General features: G+C 37.6%; 5 protein-coding genes across 18 annotated transcripts; 2 read left to right on the top strand and 3 right to left on the bottom strand.

Moving 5' to 3' along the window:
• Nucleotides 1-445: 445 nt before the first annotated feature.
• AT5G08505 (Defensin-like (DEFL) family protein) lies at nt 446-777 on the top strand (the record flags this gene model as incomplete). Its single annotated transcript, NM_001036781.1, has 2 exons — nt 446-542; nt 635-777. The coding sequence occupies 2 exons, from the start codon at nt 446-448 to the stop codon at nt 775-777; spliced, it is 240 nt and encodes a 79-aa protein (NP_001031858.1).
• A 136-nt stretch (nt 778-913) lies between these two features.
• AT5G08500 (Transmembrane CLPTM1 family protein) lies at nt 914-4,669 on the bottom strand. 2 transcript variants are annotated; one of them, NM_120935.4, is made up of 12 exons: nt 4,323-4,669; nt 3,995-4,141; nt 3,795-3,909; nt 3,600-3,694; nt 3,387-3,490; nt 3,224-3,261; nt 2,620-2,855; nt 2,358-2,451; nt 2,087-2,277; nt 1,724-1,943; nt 1,463-1,630; nt 914-1,357 (listed from the first exon to the last, which is right to left on the bottom strand). In NM_120935.4, the coding sequence occupies exons 1-12, from the start codon at nt 4,539-4,541 to the stop codon at nt 1,212-1,214; spliced, it is 1,773 nt and encodes a 590-aa protein (NP_196467.1). In that variant the 5' UTR covers nt 4,542-4,669; the 3' UTR covers nt 914-1,211. The 2 variants fall into 2 exon arrangements, with proteins under 2 accessions (NP_196467.1, NP_001332181.1); NM_001343015.1 differs by having other exon boundaries at nt 3,995-4,669.
• A 113-nt stretch (nt 4,670-4,782) lies between these two features.
• Nucleotides 4,783-9,472, top strand: SLG1 (Tetratricopeptide repeat (TPR)-like superfamily protein; the record flags this gene model as incomplete). Of its 8 annotated transcripts, none has more annotated exons than NM_001343009.1 (4): nt 4,804-7,139; nt 7,232-8,318; nt 8,400-8,498; nt 8,922-9,472. In NM_001343009.1, exons 1-2 carry the CDS (start codon nt 5,045-5,047, stop codon nt 7,240-7,242), a joined length of 2,106 nt encoding a protein of 701 aa, NP_001331758.1. In that variant the 5' UTR covers nt 4,804-5,044. The 8 variants fall into 8 exon arrangements, with proteins under 8 accessions (NP_001331754.1, NP_196466.1, NP_001331758.1 ...); NM_001343012.1 differs by having other exon boundaries at nt 4,810-6,983; nt 7,089-7,139; nt 8,400-9,460; NM_001343013.1 differs by having other exon boundaries at nt 4,783-7,139; nt 8,400-9,314.
• On the bottom strand, nt 7,691-9,483 carry AT5G08480 (VQ motif-containing protein). Of its 3 annotated transcripts, none has more exons than NM_001343006.1 (2): nt 8,055-9,483; nt 7,691-7,961 (listed from the first exon to the last, which is right to left on the bottom strand). In NM_001343006.1, the coding sequence occupies exons 1-2, from the start codon at nt 8,314-8,316 to the stop codon at nt 7,795-7,797; spliced, it is 429 nt and encodes a 142-aa protein (NP_001318511.1). In that variant the 5' UTR covers nt 8,317-9,483; the 3' UTR covers nt 7,691-7,794. The 3 variants fall into 3 exon arrangements, with proteins under 3 accessions (NP_001318511.1, NP_850793.1, NP_001330395.1); NM_180462.2 differs by having other exon boundaries at nt 7,691-8,384; nt 8,959-9,483; NM_001343007.1 differs by having other exon boundaries at nt 7,691-8,373; nt 8,959-9,483.
• Nucleotides 9,484-9,736: 253 nt separating this feature from the next.
• On the bottom strand, nt 9,737-16,891 carry PEX1 (peroxisome 1; the record flags this gene model as incomplete). Of its 4 annotated transcripts, none has more annotated exons than NM_120932.3 (17): nt 9,737-10,109; nt 10,203-10,475; nt 10,708-10,825; nt 11,042-11,103; nt 11,183-11,308; nt 11,628-11,828; nt 12,193-12,414; nt 12,641-12,795; nt 12,890-12,983; nt 13,324-13,546; nt 13,667-13,740; nt 14,056-14,147; nt 14,443-15,177; nt 15,510-15,980; nt 16,177-16,276; nt 16,351-16,524; nt 16,644-16,891. In NM_120932.3, 17 exons carry the CDS (start codon nt 16,875-16,877, stop codon nt 10,071-10,073), a joined length of 3,393 nt encoding a protein of 1,130 aa, NP_196464.2. In that variant the 3' UTR covers nt 9,737-10,070. The 4 variants fall into 4 exon arrangements, with proteins under 4 accessions (NP_196464.2, NP_001331459.1, NP_001331458.1 ...); NM_001343004.1 differs by having other exon boundaries at nt 9,746-10,109; nt 14,056-14,120; nt 16,644-16,877; NM_001343003.1 differs by having other exon boundaries at nt 10,708-11,103; nt 16,644-16,883.
• Between the last annotated feature and the right edge of the window lie 252 nt (nt 16,892-17,143).

Raw genomic sequence — 17,143 nt, 5'->3', positions numbered from 1 at the left:
AATGATAAAAATGAATTTGTAGGATATATCCTCATTAATTCACAAAGTATATTAAAAAATCTAATATATTAATGTTATTCAATCATAGATTTTATAAGACATATATATATATATATATATATATATATATGGATAATTTATTGTTATTCAAGACTTGATTTTAAATCATGCATCTAAATATGGTGGTGTTATTGGATCTCATATATGTAAATTATGTTTTAGATATTTTTAAAGTCCAGTTTAAACATAAGAAACTCATAATATTGTTCAGTAATTAAAATAGTTTTATATACAAAGTATCCTCTAAACAAATATATATACTATGATTCTATACTAAAACTAATGAAATATTAAAATAATAACATAATTTAAAATAATTCATCTATATATAAATGGTCTCTTGTGTACTTTGATGATGAACATTCGCATTTCGCATCATATAACTATGGATTTCACTAAGAAAATATTAGTAGTATTTGCTTTCACCATTATGTTGGGGATCTCTTCTGTTCATTGCCGTCCAAGTTTCAAACCCATCCCTTGTAAGATTTTGTTTATTATGTTTCTTCTTTTGGTAATTCTTATCTGTTTTCTTAGTCTTTCAGTTTTGAATTTTTGGTACCTTTTTGTCTAGTGTTTGGAGAAAAATTGACTCAGTGTTTCGACACAAGACCATGTCTGCAAGGGATGTTGAAATGCATTGAATTCTGTAGCTCAATGGGGACTGCCGATGGACAATGTAATAATGAAAACCTATGTTGTTGCACACATGAATGACACATGGATGAATGCATAATTATTGTTTCAAACATTTATGCTTTTGACACTTGTGTGAAAAACTATTGATCACTTGATTTGATGGAAGAGATTTGAGTTCAAAAGGTCATTTATCTACCTTAATTAATTGTTATTCTATCCAAAACAACAAATTACTCAATTATGACATTTGCCGATCTACAAAATCTTTATCTAGCAAATCATCTGTCTCTATATCTGGTACCAGATGAAGAAGAGTGTCTAGAAAAACATTGAGAACTAAAGTTACATATAAACAAAACAAAATTATAACTAAGTGATATTCTTTAACACTTTTTTTTTTATATTACCCTAAAACGAAATTACTTTTGGATATAAGTAGCATTAACAAAACTTACTAAAGCAGACCCAAAAAAACTCAAAATTGTTAGGGAAAAACAAAAGCACAAAGCTAATTAGTTTGTTTTCTTGTCATCTTCTTGGTCAGAGATCTTCTTTGTATCCACAGACTCATCCTCACCTCCAAAACCAAACTCGTTGACACGTGTTTTGTCCACAGGATAAACCCATCTCTGGTACAAGTATATTAAGAATATCACATCTGCAACAACAACACCAAATTTAGATCATCATCGATTTTTGTGAATTCCAAAACTATCCTAGAGACATGTGTCAATAAACTCAGGGAAGATGGATTTGTATTCACCATCTCGGAAGACAGAAAGGCGATGCAACATTGGCATTTTGATGACAAAAGCAAAGAGATCGTCGATGATTGTGTTGAGGAACTTATATGTCATTTGCCTCCATGGTAAATGTGCTACTGACTTCAGCTTATAGTTGATGAACAATTGAGGACACATCATTATGAAACCTGTAAAAACACAAAACACATTGATTTCGACTCAATTGAATCAACCACACGAGAGTTTTGAACTGGTCTAAGGTAATTTTGAAGGATTTTTACCAAACATGTAGACGCAGCTCGTTAGTGAAGATAGGATCCATGAGTACCAGCTCTTGTGGCGTTCATAGGCAAGTGAATATATGGAGAAACCCACAACAAGAAGGAGGAGCACATAGGATAAGAATTTGATGGCAATGTCGTCATACTCCTTGGTCTTGTTGCTTGCATAGGATTCACGGTCGTGGAACCTCAATCTTGGAATCATCCCACTTCGATCAACCTGGGAATTTTAAATGTTTACCATGGATTAACACACAAAAGCAAAAAACATCTGATGAACGTGTCACTGATTTTTGAATGATGTTACACATGCACGAAAATAGTTGACTCAGTTATCAGATTGTGTGTCATATCAGATGGTACCTCAATGCGCATGGCTTTCCCAATTTTCCAGAACTCGATGCAGACACCAACTCCAGAGCTAGCCAGTATCATCCATGAAGTGTCGTTGTCAAGCAGGTAGAGGAAGATGATAAACTGACAGATAAAGTTTAGTACGACAGACTTCGCAGACAGTCCTTCCATAGATTTGTTCTTGTTCCAAAACTGGATATCTGCAGGAAAAGTAACAGGTAACTAAAGAGCTAGTTTCAAGAGGCATTTTACGAAAGTAGATGTTCTTTCAGGTCTTTACCATTTTTGAATGCAAGGAAGTCGAATACAGAATGAAGCATCGAAACAAACATAGTGACGCCCAACAGATAGGGATTTCCTTCCAAAAACACCCTCTGCAAGTAAATTATTAACAAAACACATGATCACCTCAGCTCCAATTAATAGGAAAAAATAATAATCACATCTCTCTACCTACTTTTAGAATTCATAGTTAAGAGTCGTTAGATGCACATCCTAGTATATTATTGAAAAATGAAGCCAACTGGAAGGACCAGAATTACCTTTAGTTCGTCAGATTCACCATCAAGCATGCTTCCATAGCTACGGTGAATCTGGAAAGACTGATCAATCTGCTGAAACAGCTGCCACTTTGTCATGCTTATGGGGCTTACTTCCAGATTAAGTGGCAGCTCTGAGACCGTCTCATTGATTAAAATCAACTTGTCCCTTAGCAACCAAAACTCATTGAAGAAAACTGTAGGGTAGTAGTTTATTGTACTAGGTTCCACCAGTAAGTCTGCCAATATTTAAGTAAAGGAAAGAGCAGATATGGACCATCACACCTTTAGCATGGCAAAGTGAAATCCTCATAAATTCCCATTCCAAAGATTAACAGAAAAGCCAAAAAGAAAAAGGAAGCATAGGTTCTTTGAGCATTTGTGCACATATATAAAGTAAGGAGATGTGGCACTACTTCCACGAACCCAGAACTAAAGTTTTGGTCCTTGAGAATTTGAAATTTTCAAACAAGTTTAATCCAAGTAATTCAAAAATGGCATTCCAGATGATACACATGCTACTGCCTTCGATTGTTAGAAAAAGATGTGCATAGAGAGTTGTCAAAAACTCAAATAATAATAGGAACATCATAAAATAAAAGGATACAAGGATAAATGTTTGGTGGTACACCATGCTGTGGATAGCTGTATGGAAATCGAAACAATCAGCAAACGTCTTATGAAGTTCATTGTTAAGAGTGAACCCAAGAAAACCAAGCATGCCATAAATCCATTATTCATCTACCAATTATCAGTACTAACTAACTTACCGAGTAAAGTCATCGACTAGGTTAATTGTGACATTTGGTTTCCAGTAGGATACCCATTCCACAGGGCCCTCATCCTTGAGATCCGAGTCCTTACCATCAACCTCCTGCGAAGTTTGCTTTGTGTTAGTTCATAAGAATGATTGCCATCACACTGGCTCCATCACAGGCCAAACATTAACATAACAACATACAAAAATTTCTGTAGAGACATACCTCAACTTCCACATGGGATTCATCAGAGTCTTTGGGATTTCCCAACAGACTCTTCTTCTTATCTGCTTTTCGCTTTGGTAAGTAAGTTGCAACAGCTGAAATAGTGAAAAGAGTCATACAATTTTAGCGGATACAAGAATTTCACTACCAACAACTATCAAAAAGGTTGTTTGTCTAAGGAAAGGGAAGTCTTACGGTGAGTCCTGCCAAAGCAGTTGAGAGGCTGGTATTCAGGATCACTAAGATCTATAGGATAACCAGATAGAGCAAAGAAGACATGAGCATACAGACTTCCATTATTCTTCAGTGCCTGGAACAACAAACATCTTTAATTCAATGCAGCAAATATATTAATCTCGAAGGAAGCATATGAAAAAAAACCAAACTTCTATTACCTCGGAAGGATAGTACGTCATTGACAAGGTCCTAGTGCTCTCTGGTTTCCACACAGCATAAGGTATGTTTGTCTCATGCCAAATAAGCGCACCTTCATTGCCGAAGTCATTGAATTTCTCATGCTCCGAAAGATAAAACCACATATCCTGACAAACAAAAACACAAAACGGAAAAACCCTAAACCACCCAGAAGTTGAAAAACTCTGATTCGAAGTTTCGAACCAAAAAGAAACGTTTTTTTTTTTGTTTTGGAAGAAGAGAGAAACGAATGAAATTGCATATATTAACGAATAAGCAAGTAATCAACACAATTAACCAGAAGATTACTATGGGCTCGCCCCTCTGAAATAGATTGGACATGAGATGAGTAGGCTTGGAAGGATCCGCAGGTTTTTGTTTGGGAGAAAAGAACTTAGAAGCAAAGTAACAGAAGACGGCGATTCTTATGATTCCGGTAATTGTCTGCCCAAACCCACCAGCTTGTCGTTGCTGCTGCCCATCTCCGCCCTCAACAACCGCTGCTGTTTCACCTGCCGGCGACGCCATAATCGCAGGAAGATGCCTTCGTCAGTGTGATTCAAGCTGAGATTATTGTAACTTTACCGTGTGAGAGATGTGTAAAAGCAGAGTCGACGAAAGATATATATATTTATGGAATTTGTTTTTTTTCTTCTAATTATTCGAATAAGAATAGAAATAGTAAATTTTCATGTAAGGACCTAAGTAAATTAATATATTCTTTTTTAGCCCTTCAGTTTTAATTAAATCGGAATAGTCCATATATATTCATAATTTTCAATTCACTCAAGACAAAAACTGTCGCTTGTATGTGGAGGAGATGGAGACTGAGAGACACCTTCATTGCTTGATAAATTGAGGAGCTTGATAAAGATATTGCTTTTTCAGTTTCTCTATGTCTGTTACATCTCGACAACGCTTATATCTAGAGAAACTGTTCTTGCATATCAGGTGTTTGTGAAAATGTCTGACCCAATGTAACGTAGATTTTTTGCTAATAAAGGGCCGTTGTTGGGATATTCAGGGGAAAGATGGGCCCTTTACGGCAATTTGTTCAGAATTTCAGACTTTTGTCTGGTTTTGGAACTGATCACAGGGTTTTTCTGGATGTTGTCAAAGCTTGTGCTTCAGTGTCTGATCTCACATCAGGGAGGGCTCTGCACGGTTGCGTGTTCAAGCTTGGTCATATAGCCTGCTCTGAGGTTTCGAAGTCAGTTCTTAACATGTATGCGAAATGCAGGAGAATGGATGATTGCCAGAAGATGTTTAGGCAAATGGACAGTCTTGATCCTGTTGTTTGGAATATTGTTCTGACTGGACTTTCTGTTTCTTGCGGTCGTGAAACGATGAGGTTTTTCAAAGCAATGCACTTTGCAGATGAACCTAAGCCGAGCTCTGTTACCTTTGCGATTGTTCTTCCTTTGTGTGTTCGCCTTGGGGATTCATACAATGGGAAGAGTATGCATTCTTATATTATTAAAGCCGGTTTGGAGAAAGATACACTTGTGGGGAATGCTTTGGTTTCCATGTATGCCAAATTTGGTTTTATTTTTCCCGATGCTTATACTGCATTTGATGGTATAGCTGATAAAGATGTTGTCTCTTGGAATGCGATTATTGCTGGGTTTTCTGAGAATAATATGATGGCTGATGCATTTAGATCGTTTTGTCTAATGCTGAAGGAACCTACAGAGCCAAATTATGCAACAATTGCAAATGTTTTGCCTGTTTGCGCTTCTATGGACAAGAACATTGCATGTCGAAGTGGTAGACAGATTCACAGTTATGTTGTGCAGAGGTCTTGGCTGCAAACCCATGTTTTTGTATGTAATTCACTTGTTAGTTTCTATTTGAGAGTCGGAAGGATAGAAGAAGCAGCCTCATTGTTTACCAGGATGGGTTCTAAAGATCTAGTTTCATGGAATGTTGTCATAGCTGGTTATGCATCAAATTGTGAGTGGTTTAAAGCATTTCAGTTATTTCACAACTTGGTGCATAAGGGGGATGTTTCTCCTGATTCGGTAACTATTATCAGTATCCTTCCTGTCTGTGCGCAATTAACTGACTTGGCCTCTGGGAAAGAGATCCACAGTTATATATTGCGCCATTCTTACCTTTTGGAGGATACATCAGTTGGGAATGCTCTCATTAGTTTCTATGCAAGATTTGGTGACACAAGTGCAGCATATTGGGCCTTTTCACTGATGTCCACGAAGGATATAATATCTTGGAATGCTATACTTGATGCCTTTGCAGACAGTCCAAAGCAGTTTCAATTTTTGAATCTCTTGCACCACTTACTTAATGAAGCAATCACTCTTGACTCTGTTACTATTTTAAGCCTACTAAAGTTTTGCATAAATGTACAGGGAATTGGTAAAGTAAAAGAAGTTCATGGGTACTCAGTTAAGGCTGGTCTTTTACACGATGAAGAGGAACCCAAGCTTGGCAATGCATTGCTTGATGCATATGCCAAATGTGGTAATGTTGAATACGCTCATAAGATTTTTCTGGGTTTATCAGAGAGGAGAACTTTGGTTTCCTATAACTCATTGTTATCAGGATATGTTAATAGTGGAAGTCATGATGATGCTCAGATGCTCTTCACTGAGATGTCTACTACTGATCTCACCACTTGGAGTTTGATGGTTCGTATCTATGCTGAAAGTTGTTGCCCTAATGAAGCCATTGGTGTTTTCCGTGAGATTCAAGCTCGAGGAATGAGGCCTAACACTGTGACTATCATGAATCTCCTTCCTGTTTGTGCGCAGCTAGCCTCTCTGCATCTAGTAAGACAATGTCATGGATATATTATTAGAGGCGGACTTGGTGATATCCGCCTGAAGGGGACTCTACTAGATGTATATGCTAAATGTGGCAGCTTGAAGCATGCATATTCTGTCTTCCAGTCAGATGCTCGTAGAGATCTGGTTATGTTCACTGCTATGGTAGCTGGGTATGCTGTACATGGTAGGGGCAAGGAAGCACTTATGATCTACTCTCATATGACTGAATCAAACATAAAGCCCGATCATGTTTTCATAACTACTATGTTGACTGCATGCTGTCATGCAGGGTTAATACAGGATGGATTGCAAATATATGACTCAATAAGGACAGTTCACGGTATGAAACCTACAATGGAACAATATGCTTGTGCTGTAGATCTAATTGCTCGAGGGGGTCGACTTGATGATGCATATTCTTTTGTCACACAGATGCCAGTTGAACCTAATGCAAATATATGGGGAACACTGTTAAGGGCGTGTACAACCTATAATAGGATGGATCTGGGGCACTCAGTTGCAAATCATCTCTTGCAAGCTGAATCTGACGACACCGGAAACCACGTTCTAATATCGAATATGTATGCTGCAGATGCTAAATGGGAAGGCGTGATGGAGTTGAGAAACCTAATGAAGAAAAAGGAAATGAAAAAGCCAGCGGGATGTAGCTGGCTAGAAGTGGATGGGCAAAGGAATGTCTTTGTGTCTGGAGATTGTTCTCACCCTCGTAGAGACAGTATTTTTGACTTAGTAAATGCTTTATATCTTCAGATGAAAGAGCCTGTGGTGTTTTAATCGATGAAAATTGTTAAAACGCTGCGAAGCTAGATCATGATGGTCTACACAAAGCAATTGCACATATGACACAGACAAATCTTGAGTGAACAATGTAAGAGAACAATCTTCCTCTTCCAATGATATTGTTGTGAAACTCTACATGTACATAATCTTTGGGATAGTAGGCAGAGAACAAACTTATGATTAATCTGTCGGGTTTATGGTTTGCCACTCGAATTGGGAGATGTTAAAGGAAACAAAGTAAGCAATTCTGGTTCTGTATACCCCGGTTTAGACCTTGGCGATGGATGCAAGTAAAAGCGTCTTTCTTTAATGGCTTTCTCCTCTTCTTCGATGTTTGTTGTACAACTATCTGGTTCCCCTTCTATCAAGGACAAGTTAGAGAACAATGAAGAAGGGGTGCCCACTGGACTTGTTAAAAGGTTGGTATTACCAGATTTAGATGATGGTGTCGTACCAGTGGGCTTAAAGCTCAGAGGAGGTTTGACAATTTCAAGCTTTGGCCTCATACATTGCCTTCTCTCATGGAGCTTTGAAGTTGGCCTCTTTTGTATGGCGGTTTTTATCACTGTTGCTTCTGGTGTTGCTGCTGCAGCGTTGTTCTCTGTTGGACCTGTCAAGCGCTGCACAATTTCTCTGAAAGTGTTGGTGTCAGTTTGGACAAATGTAGTGACAGGCTTGCAGGTTGTTGCAACGTTTTGACTCCCTTTGCTATTCATATGTAAGTGTTTCTCTGACAAAACAACCTTTGATTTACACCTATTTTGGTCTCTGACCTGCAACAAAACTACCGTTTATGCAGTTGATGAGAAGATGAAAAAATATTCAAACATGAAAGGTCCTATCAAGAGAACCGAGGAATGTCAACTTCATGTGAGTTCAGAGATTAGATTGATGGAAGGTTAGAAATACTCAGAAGTCTTCTTGTAATCCAAAATTAGGTATTTGTTAAAGATTTCCTTCGTCATAATTTTTCAAAAACAAGCAACTCAAAACATAAATAGCTACAGATACAAAAGATGAGGTAGTCGTGTACTCAAACCTCACCACTTTTACAAGAGCACTAGATTCTTATGTGGGGAAAAATAATAAAAAATTGGCTTCTCCTAAATTTGCTTTGACTTGTTGTATACTCAAATATCTATATCAAAGTTTGGTGCTCTTACTAATTGTAGGAATGACAATGAAGAGGGCTTTTCATGTCCTAAATCTATCTTCATCGTCATAATCATCATCTTTATGGTGGTTACTAGTTCATATGATGAGAGAACTGTTAATAAAAGTTTCTATGTAGCATTCAATTTACGATTTGATAACCCTACAGGAGTCAGAGAGAATGATAAAAAGGTCAAAAGGCATACCTGAAGAGCAAGCCGAGGCAACAAGTGGAGGTAAAATCGAATGAGAATGCCGGATTTTTTTCTGAAGAAATAGAACTTAAAACAGAAGAAGGAAATAAAAAGAGAGAGAAAGAACTAAAAGAAGATATAAAGACTGTTGTTGGTCTAATGGTCACAGCTCAGAACTTGTTCATATTACCAGAAAAGAGAAGAAAATGAAAAGAGGAAAATCAGGAGAAGAATATGGAGAGGAAAGAGGAAAAGGACTCTTTTATCCCTTTGTTCTTAACCGTTTTTGGGTTTGGGTTTTTGTCACACAAAAAAGATAATAAATTATTTTGTTTATAGAACTAAGTTTGTTTGGTCAAACATCAAAATGACATAATTTGTGATGAGTTTATTTCATTGTTGTCGTGAAGGAATGGAGAAAGGAAGTTAAAGAAGGAAGAAATGCATGCCGTTTCGGTTAAGGAGATGGGTAGAGAGAGACGTCACAGCAACCTCTCTCCCCCGCCCAATTTATAAACCAATCGTTTTTTTTTTTTTGGCTGTCTCTGTTGAATGTGATGAGATATTATTAACTGTACTCATGACAGTTTCTTAACTGACTCTATTCGTCCTCTGTGGATAATTTTGTTGACTCATTTCAAGTTATGGCCATAACAATTAACAACATTATTCACTGGCATTGTCAAAGATAGGAGGCAACAACCTTTACCTGTGAGTTACGAATACGTTGTCGTTTCTTTTCCTTTTTTGCTTTGGACTGATAAATTTTGTTGCACGATAATAGTTGACTCTTTTCTATGCGTTTTTATTTCATTTCATACACAAAATTACGGAACTTGAATACCATTTTTATCTTGTTTTGACCAAAAATATTACAGCTTTTAAAATTCTAAAATTGCCAAAAGAAATGTATTAATCTTATTACTGTAGAGATGTCTATAGTCGTTTGAATCTTGTAGAACTTACCATGTGTCTCTCTAGTATCTAACTATCTTTATTCCAAACTTCAACCACTTTTACTCTAATGCTAACAACTGGGCATATCTATCATAAAGCAAATTTTACAACATGATGTGATTTCTACAATGTAACCATTCCTTTTTGTGTCTTTGTAATACCTTTGATTATGCTAAGGTTGCTCTTTTGCCCTTTGCTTCTCTTGACTACAAGCAAAATAAGATTTTGATGTTGTTAGTAATCAACAACTGGGTTTGTATAAAAGGGAAGAGGAATTAGAGTGGAGATGAGAGAGATACCGATTTTCTTGAATCCAGAAACTGGCTATATATGTCATAGAGCTTTTGTTTCTCGGTTTCGGAAACCGATGGTTTAGTTTTAGAAGCAATCGACTTCAGAAGAGGATCAGTTATTATTGGTGTAGTTCCGGTCTCGGGTTTATCTTCTCTGTTCAGATACTCGTGTACAGCTGCAAGTTGCGCATCTGAGAGAAGAGCTTGAAGATCAGCTCCACTGAAGCCTTCAGTCATCAAAGCTATAGGCTCTAGGTCAATATCATCAGCCATCAGAAGCTGTAAAAATGCAGAAAGATTTTTTGTCATCTTAACTACTTGTAATATATATAGATAAATCTTATCTACATATTGTCTAGGGAGACCATCAATTGAATGTCAGAATCCAATGGAAATCGCTTAGCCATAGAAGATTCTAGTTAATGGTCGTTCAGATATGTAGCATACATACTTTACATGAGACTTGAGGACAAAAATGATTAGCAGAAATGATGTAACTGAGAGTACTAACCTTTCTAGAAAGAACTGTAAGAATCTCTAATCGTTCTGGTGGGGAAGGAAAGTCGCACAAAAGAAGACGATCAAGCCGGCCAGGCCTTAGGAGGGCAGGATCAAGTAAATCTGGTCTACTGTTAATTGAGTCATGTATCCATTATAAAGTCATTATCCCTCTTTTGTATGTAATGAAAAACATAAATTGAGGACTGAGCACAGGCTTCAAGATTATCATATTTAAGATTTATTATTAACTATCAACTCAGAAGAATCCACCGTTTGCAGTTGATTATATGATACATCGAACACAAAATATGATATGCAAGATAGACTTATTCGGGTGTGAATACCTGGTTGCAGCAAATACAAAGACCCCTGTTAGAACTTCAACTCCATCCAGTTCTGTCAAAAACTACGCAAAAGAAAAATATGACATGAGATGTTTGAACTTTGACTTGGATAGAATTTGCTCAGACTTTGAAGTAACTTACTTGATTAACAACTCGATCAGTTACACCAGTATTATCATGTCCTCTTTTGGGAGCAATTGAATCGAATTCATCGAAAAAGAGTATGCATGGAGCTGCAGCTGCTGCTTTCGAAAATATATCACGGACCTGAGAGAAGTGTGTTTTCCATTATTGTATATGCGGAACCATTAGGATAACATTTTCAGATTTTTATGTAAAGAGACTAGCAGGAATAACAATTAAAAAGGAACAAAGCTGTCTGAAAACTTTTCTCTAGAAACATTTTCAGAGGTTTCTTTATCATTCTATTGTTTAATACAAGGTAAAGACTAGGCAAGAAACCCAGAAAAATCAAAATAAATTCAACAGTATAGATAATAGCATGCGTCACTAAAGAACTGAATAGGTTGATAACCATCTCAAAGGTTCTTGAAGATGGAAAACAAAGAAAGGTTGTCATTCTTACCGCTTGTTCAGATGCACCAATGTATTTGTTTAACAGCTCAGGCCCCTTCACCGATATAAACCGTAGGGAACACGCTGCAGCAGCTGCACCAACAATGTGAGTCTTCCCACAACCGGGTGGGCCATACAAGAGAACATTCGATCTCAAACGCAGAGGAGATTTTGCAAAGATTTTTGGAAATTTTGATGGCAGCTCAATCATCTGGACATGGCAAAGAGCAATAAAGTTGCATATCTAGAATTATATCTCTAAATAAGAACTGGTTCAAACTGTAGTTGTTAGCATAACTAGTAGCTCTTATATAGCCCAGTGGAATTATTTCCGTGAGATTCATTCCAAGATATTTCAACTTATATCAACTCAGGTCTTACAGAAATATTGTTTCCCACTGAACACGACCTAACTTCAGTAAGTAAAAGCCAACAGACAAAGAGGCAGGAAACAGATGCTTCCTGGTTGCAATTATAAAAGGATAACATTTATTGGCAAGATTTCCTACCCCACACTAATTTAGATTTTAATGAGGGCAACAAAATCAGATATGGCAGTAAGCATAGTCATATACCTCTTTGATAGCATTTTTAATATCAGTCACACCTCCCACATCTTCCCACCCCAAACGACCACCTTCAGAGGCAGATTTTGTGATGTCACGCATGGCAACAGGCACAAAATCATGCATAGCTCGAGTAAAGTCTTCTTTGACCAAATTATATTTGGATATATTTGATTCTAAAGGTAGATGCCGGCCAATGGCAGCATGAACAGCTCTATCAACCAATATTTCCTGGAAAAAAAAAAAAAAAAAAAGAGAATTCAAAGAGAGCACACTGTAGATCTGCGGACAGAATGATAATCAAGTTAAAACGAAATAGCAAGCTTGAACAATAAAATTTATAACATGAAAATCACAGATAGTATCAGCTTCCAAAGTCTGTCAACATTTCTGTCAAATGTCTTTTCTGGTCTTAGCACAACGGCAAATTTAAAAGCATATAGAAAAATTTAAATACCAGGTCATATGCATCATATCCTTCACATTTAGCAGCTAAGTTAAGTAAAATGTCTTCTGAACAGTCTAAAAGGCGTTTCTGTATCTCATGCTTCAGTATGGCCCCACGTTCCGAGGTAGCAGGAGCAGCCAGTTGCACATGGAAGTCAAACCTTCCTGAAAATGTCAAATGAATAATCACATGAACTGATTCTGGTAGAACTAATATTGTTAAAACAGGTAGAAGTAGTGGTATATAACACGTTTGTACCTGATGAGCTCAATGTCTGTGGAATTTGCTCTAGAGACTGGACAGAAGCAACGAATGCAAGTGGGCCAATTCCACAAGAGGAATTCCTGTATTCCTGTTGAGTGAACAAAAATATAACTGGTTAAATAAACGTGAGTCAGATATATAAATATATCATCTAGAAATGAGGCTAAATGCATATGGAGATGAGTGGATTCAAGAAGTTCCAAGAACAACCACTTAATGTTGTATGCGTTAATAAGAAAGGTGAAAGCAGTTATCCGGACTATCAAGAGAAATGACATTTGTCTTCGCATGGAGGAAGTCTTGCATTTAGATAATTAAATTCACCACACTTCGGAAAGTAACTCGTGATGCATAGATAATTGTGATCATAAACGTGCATATTTGAAAATAGTGAACTGTTGGACCTTATATTTTTCAAGAGTTCATACCCCATAATCATCTATAACATCTGTTAGGAATTTTGTAAGCATTGTAACCCCAACCGAAGCTTGTGTTCCTTCAGTATCAGAAGACGATGAGATAATGCTATCAAGATCATCCAAAATGATGACAGATGGTGCATGTTCCAACCCCTCAGCTATTACACTAGAAAGGACATGATGGATGTGTTGAACCTTCTCCAAGGCAAGTGTAGAACAGGATACTAAAATCCTGCACAAGGAAACCAATACTTAAGACCACATCTGTACCAGAATTAGTCTCTTAAAAATAAATGGAGTTGGTTGGAGTAGATCAGTGCAGACAAACATAAACCAAACCAAAATGACTCACACATGTGCCAACAAGTCTTTCTGTTCTTCGAAATACTTTGCAGCAGCTCTTGCCAATATTGTCTTTCCTGAACCCTATCAACCAGAAGCTGAACCAGTAAACAACCAGGTCGTCTCAACCAGTAAGAAAAATGGGAAATTAAGAAACGACTGCAAGCCAGAGAAATAATGTTTCACGGTTGTAAGGAAGAACAAATCTAAAGATTCAAGATAAACAGTCTGATACTAATGCCTGGCCAAAGGGGTAGCCTTTGAATGGGTAGCATACTAACGTTGCGAGAGAAGGAATCAATTGGGAATTTAAACCCAAGTAAATCCAGGAGCCAAAATAAAAAGAACTAAATTCATATTCGAGAAATACTAAATGGAACAACTAAAATGAGAACTCACAGGAGGCCCATATATGAGAATATGTCCAGGTGATGGAATCTTGAACTTGCTAAACCACATTCCAGCTGCAGGAGACAACAACACGGTCATTCCTGCATAATAGCATTGTTGGCTTTAGGAACAGATCCGTTCATAAACATTCTCCAGATGCATTAAAAGACGCAGGTTAAGATCAACCGTATATGAACATTATCAAGCAATTTTAGTTGAGGTCAAACAATTGCTTCAAAGACATGTGATATGCAACTAGAACACATGCTATAACAAAAGCTAATACATAAAAGAACAAAGGTTAAGCAAAATCTATGTTATCAGATATATATGTTCGTGTGTGCGGCCTCATAATTATACGACTCAAGCAAGATGAAGCTAAGAGAGTAAACCTACTCTTGATAACATCCGACACGATTGGGCCCATCCACGTCAAGGAGGATATATCTGGGGAAACACCTTTATTGCAGTGTGTCTCTTTAGCCGACTTTAAATATATAGGCTCGCCAAGATTCATCTTCTCAAGCACTGGCTCAATATGCACCACATTGTCGCTCTTCTCACTTCTATCCAGGCTAAGATCATACCCAGCGAATTTATCACCAAGCAAAGACTCATCAGAGACCGTCATGACGTACAAAATTTCTAAAGGAGTGTGTTTATCCTTCTTCCCACTTTCCCAACGATCATTAACAGAAGGCTGCCCGTCTATGGATTTATAAGATTCGAGCCCTCTTACTTCGAAATGGAAAAACGTTTCTCTTCCCACAATTAACGAACTAACATCAACTCCTGTGACTGACGCCATAGCATCAAGCTGTGCCAATGACCACAGGCGAGTAAGGTATTCCAATCCTTTCTTATTCTTATCATGATTTCCTTCGTCATGCAAACCCTCAGATGAAAGAGCTGTAACAACCTTATCGTGCACAGACCAGTCGACAACATCCACATAGGTGCTCAAGCCAGACGGTGGATGACTGCTTTTTCTAACAGAATTGTTATTACCAAGCCTATCCGTACCCTTATCCAGCACCTTTTCATTTTCAGAAATCTTGAAGACACAAGGAGAAAGTGAAAGAGCAGGAATTTCTTTGTCTTCATTCACATTGCATCCCCTTAAGTAAACCCCTACATACAAGTGATAACTCTTGCTCAGACATTTATTTTTCTGTGGTAACAATGCTCGATTGAGAATGGAAAATGCAAAATGATGCTTTTTATTCAACCTGCACGATAACTTCCAAAATACCTTACAAGTTTACTTCCTGATGGTCACAACAATAAAAATAAAATAAAAAAATCCTAGTGTCGCATACTGCAAATAACCAGTCAAATTAACTTCAGCTCAGTCTCTCCATACATTTCAATGATATTGCTGAACAGATATTTTTACACAAACATCAAAATACTGGAGGTACATAAAACAAAAGCATCTGAATGTTTAAGCAAAAATTACTCACATGAGTGTAGGCCTGCTCCTAGATAGAGACGAAGAGACTCGACCATCATTAGATGTCCTTTAGCAGCTAAATCTGAAAAGACAAGACGAAGAATTGCTTGACGAGGCTCTTTCTTGGCGCTTGAAGTACCATTCTCGGCCACCTTTGAAGCTTCACTGTTTTTCATATTTAAGGCTTCATCCTTCTTTGCACTACCTTTCAAAGGTATTCTAGGGGATACAGAAATCAACTGAAGAGATTCTAGAGAGTGTTTCTTGGCAGTTTCTGGATGAATATAGGCAATAGACGTGAGGGCTACCCTTAGCTCAAATCCTTTGACATCAGCTTCATGAAAGGCTGATCTATCAGTCTCTTGTACACGTAGTAGAGCCTTCACATTGTTACATTCTTTTTCCTGACTCTTTTTTGCTTTGAGATTTCTGTCACGTCTCTTTGGAGCCACAGCCACTTCAGTTCCTGGCACAAGTTGTACTGAAAACGAGCCACCAGTCAAGAAAACTCTGTCATTAATCAACTTATAATGATTGTAAGTATAAGAGACAAGTCATAATGGTAACCCCTTGTTGTATCCCAGGGAACATAAGTTGAAGAATAAGAAGAAGAAACTTGAAAAGTATGGTATAGACAACGGGAATACAACACAAGTGCGGATTAAAGATGGTCTTACCCACCCCTTTTGATGGAAATGTTGAAACCACAGAAAATCTTATCACAGTTCGGTCATGCAACCACAAAGGGAATTTCATGGTCTCATGTAGTATCCTCACCTGAACACACATGTTTCGATCAGCAGAACATTCGCAAACTGATTAGGCCAATGTCACAAACTAGAGGCACTAACCTGACTAAGTATAGCTGCCTCGGCAAGTTCAGCATTGAGCTCAAGAACTTCCCAGTCATCTTCAGTCTCTGGTTCGACTGTTACTAAAGTAGCCTTGGGCACATTAGGAAGAACACGAACTTTAACAACTGTACCATCCGGCAACGAAATGCTTTCCGCAAACACTCGAGCGATCTTATTAGAAGAATCAAAATCAAAAACAGGGGAATGTAAGAGTAATCAGAATTCCAAAACCAAAGTAGTCGATTACTGGATTTGAATAAACTGGATCAAATATAGAGAGGGATAGAAACCTCGATCGCAGAAGAGGAGGAGCTAGAGCCGGACCAAGCAACTGACCAACGGCGGTCACCGGAGCGTAGCTCGACAGGGAGAAGCGGAGGGAGAGGAGAGGAGCTGGTGGATTGAAGCGCGTGTAGTAATTGACGAGGGAGTGAGACGAAACAGTCGACGCCGGCGACGGTATTAACCACCGCTTCTGTTTCCATCACGTCGTCGGGGATGATGATTTGCCGATTGCGAGACATTGGTACAATTTCCTAAGCTTATCTTTTTTGTTCGAATTGCTAGCCTCATTTTGGGCTTCAATAATTATATTTGGGCCTGTCTAATTTCCTAATTGGGCCTTTTAAACCTATAGTTAGTTACTTATTTTTGTTTAAGTTCAAACATGTAACAAAAAAGAGAAATGATGTATATACAGTACATAATACATCTATGGACTAATAATAATCTATGAATTAGTCCGCAACATGCCAACATGCAACATTTTATGTCATAAAAAAAAACAAAA

Source organism: Arabidopsis thaliana, chromosome 5 (genome assembly GCF_000001735.4).
Source record: "Arabidopsis thaliana chromosome 5, partial sequence".
Classification (NCBI taxonomy): Eukaryota; Viridiplantae; Streptophyta; class Magnoliopsida; order Brassicales; family Brassicaceae; genus Arabidopsis; species Arabidopsis thaliana.
The sequence above is the reverse complement of the archived record's forward strand: the minus strand, read 5'-3'. Positions and strand labels throughout refer to the sequence as shown.

What these genes read in the sequence shown, in the direction of transcription:
- AT5G08480 (NM_180462.2), bottom strand. Translation starts at nt 8,316, where the DNA reads ATGAATAGCAAAGGGAGTCAAAACGTTGCAACAACCTGCAAGCCTGTC.
- AT5G08500 (NM_120935.4), bottom strand. Translation starts at nt 4,541, where the DNA reads ATGGCGTCGCCGGCAGGTGAAACAGCAGCGGTTGTTGAGGGCGGAGAT. An exon ending in CTGCTTTGGCAGGACTCACC is followed by an intron (nt 3,695 to 3,794) that starts GTAAGACTTCCC and finishes TCACTATTTCAG; the next exon opens with CTGTTGCAACTTACTTACCA. An exon ending in CTTCCTTGCATTCAAAAATG is followed by an intron (nt 2,278 to 2,357) that starts GTAAAGACCTGA and finishes CTTTTCCTGCAG; the next exon opens with ATATCCAGTTTTGGAACAAG.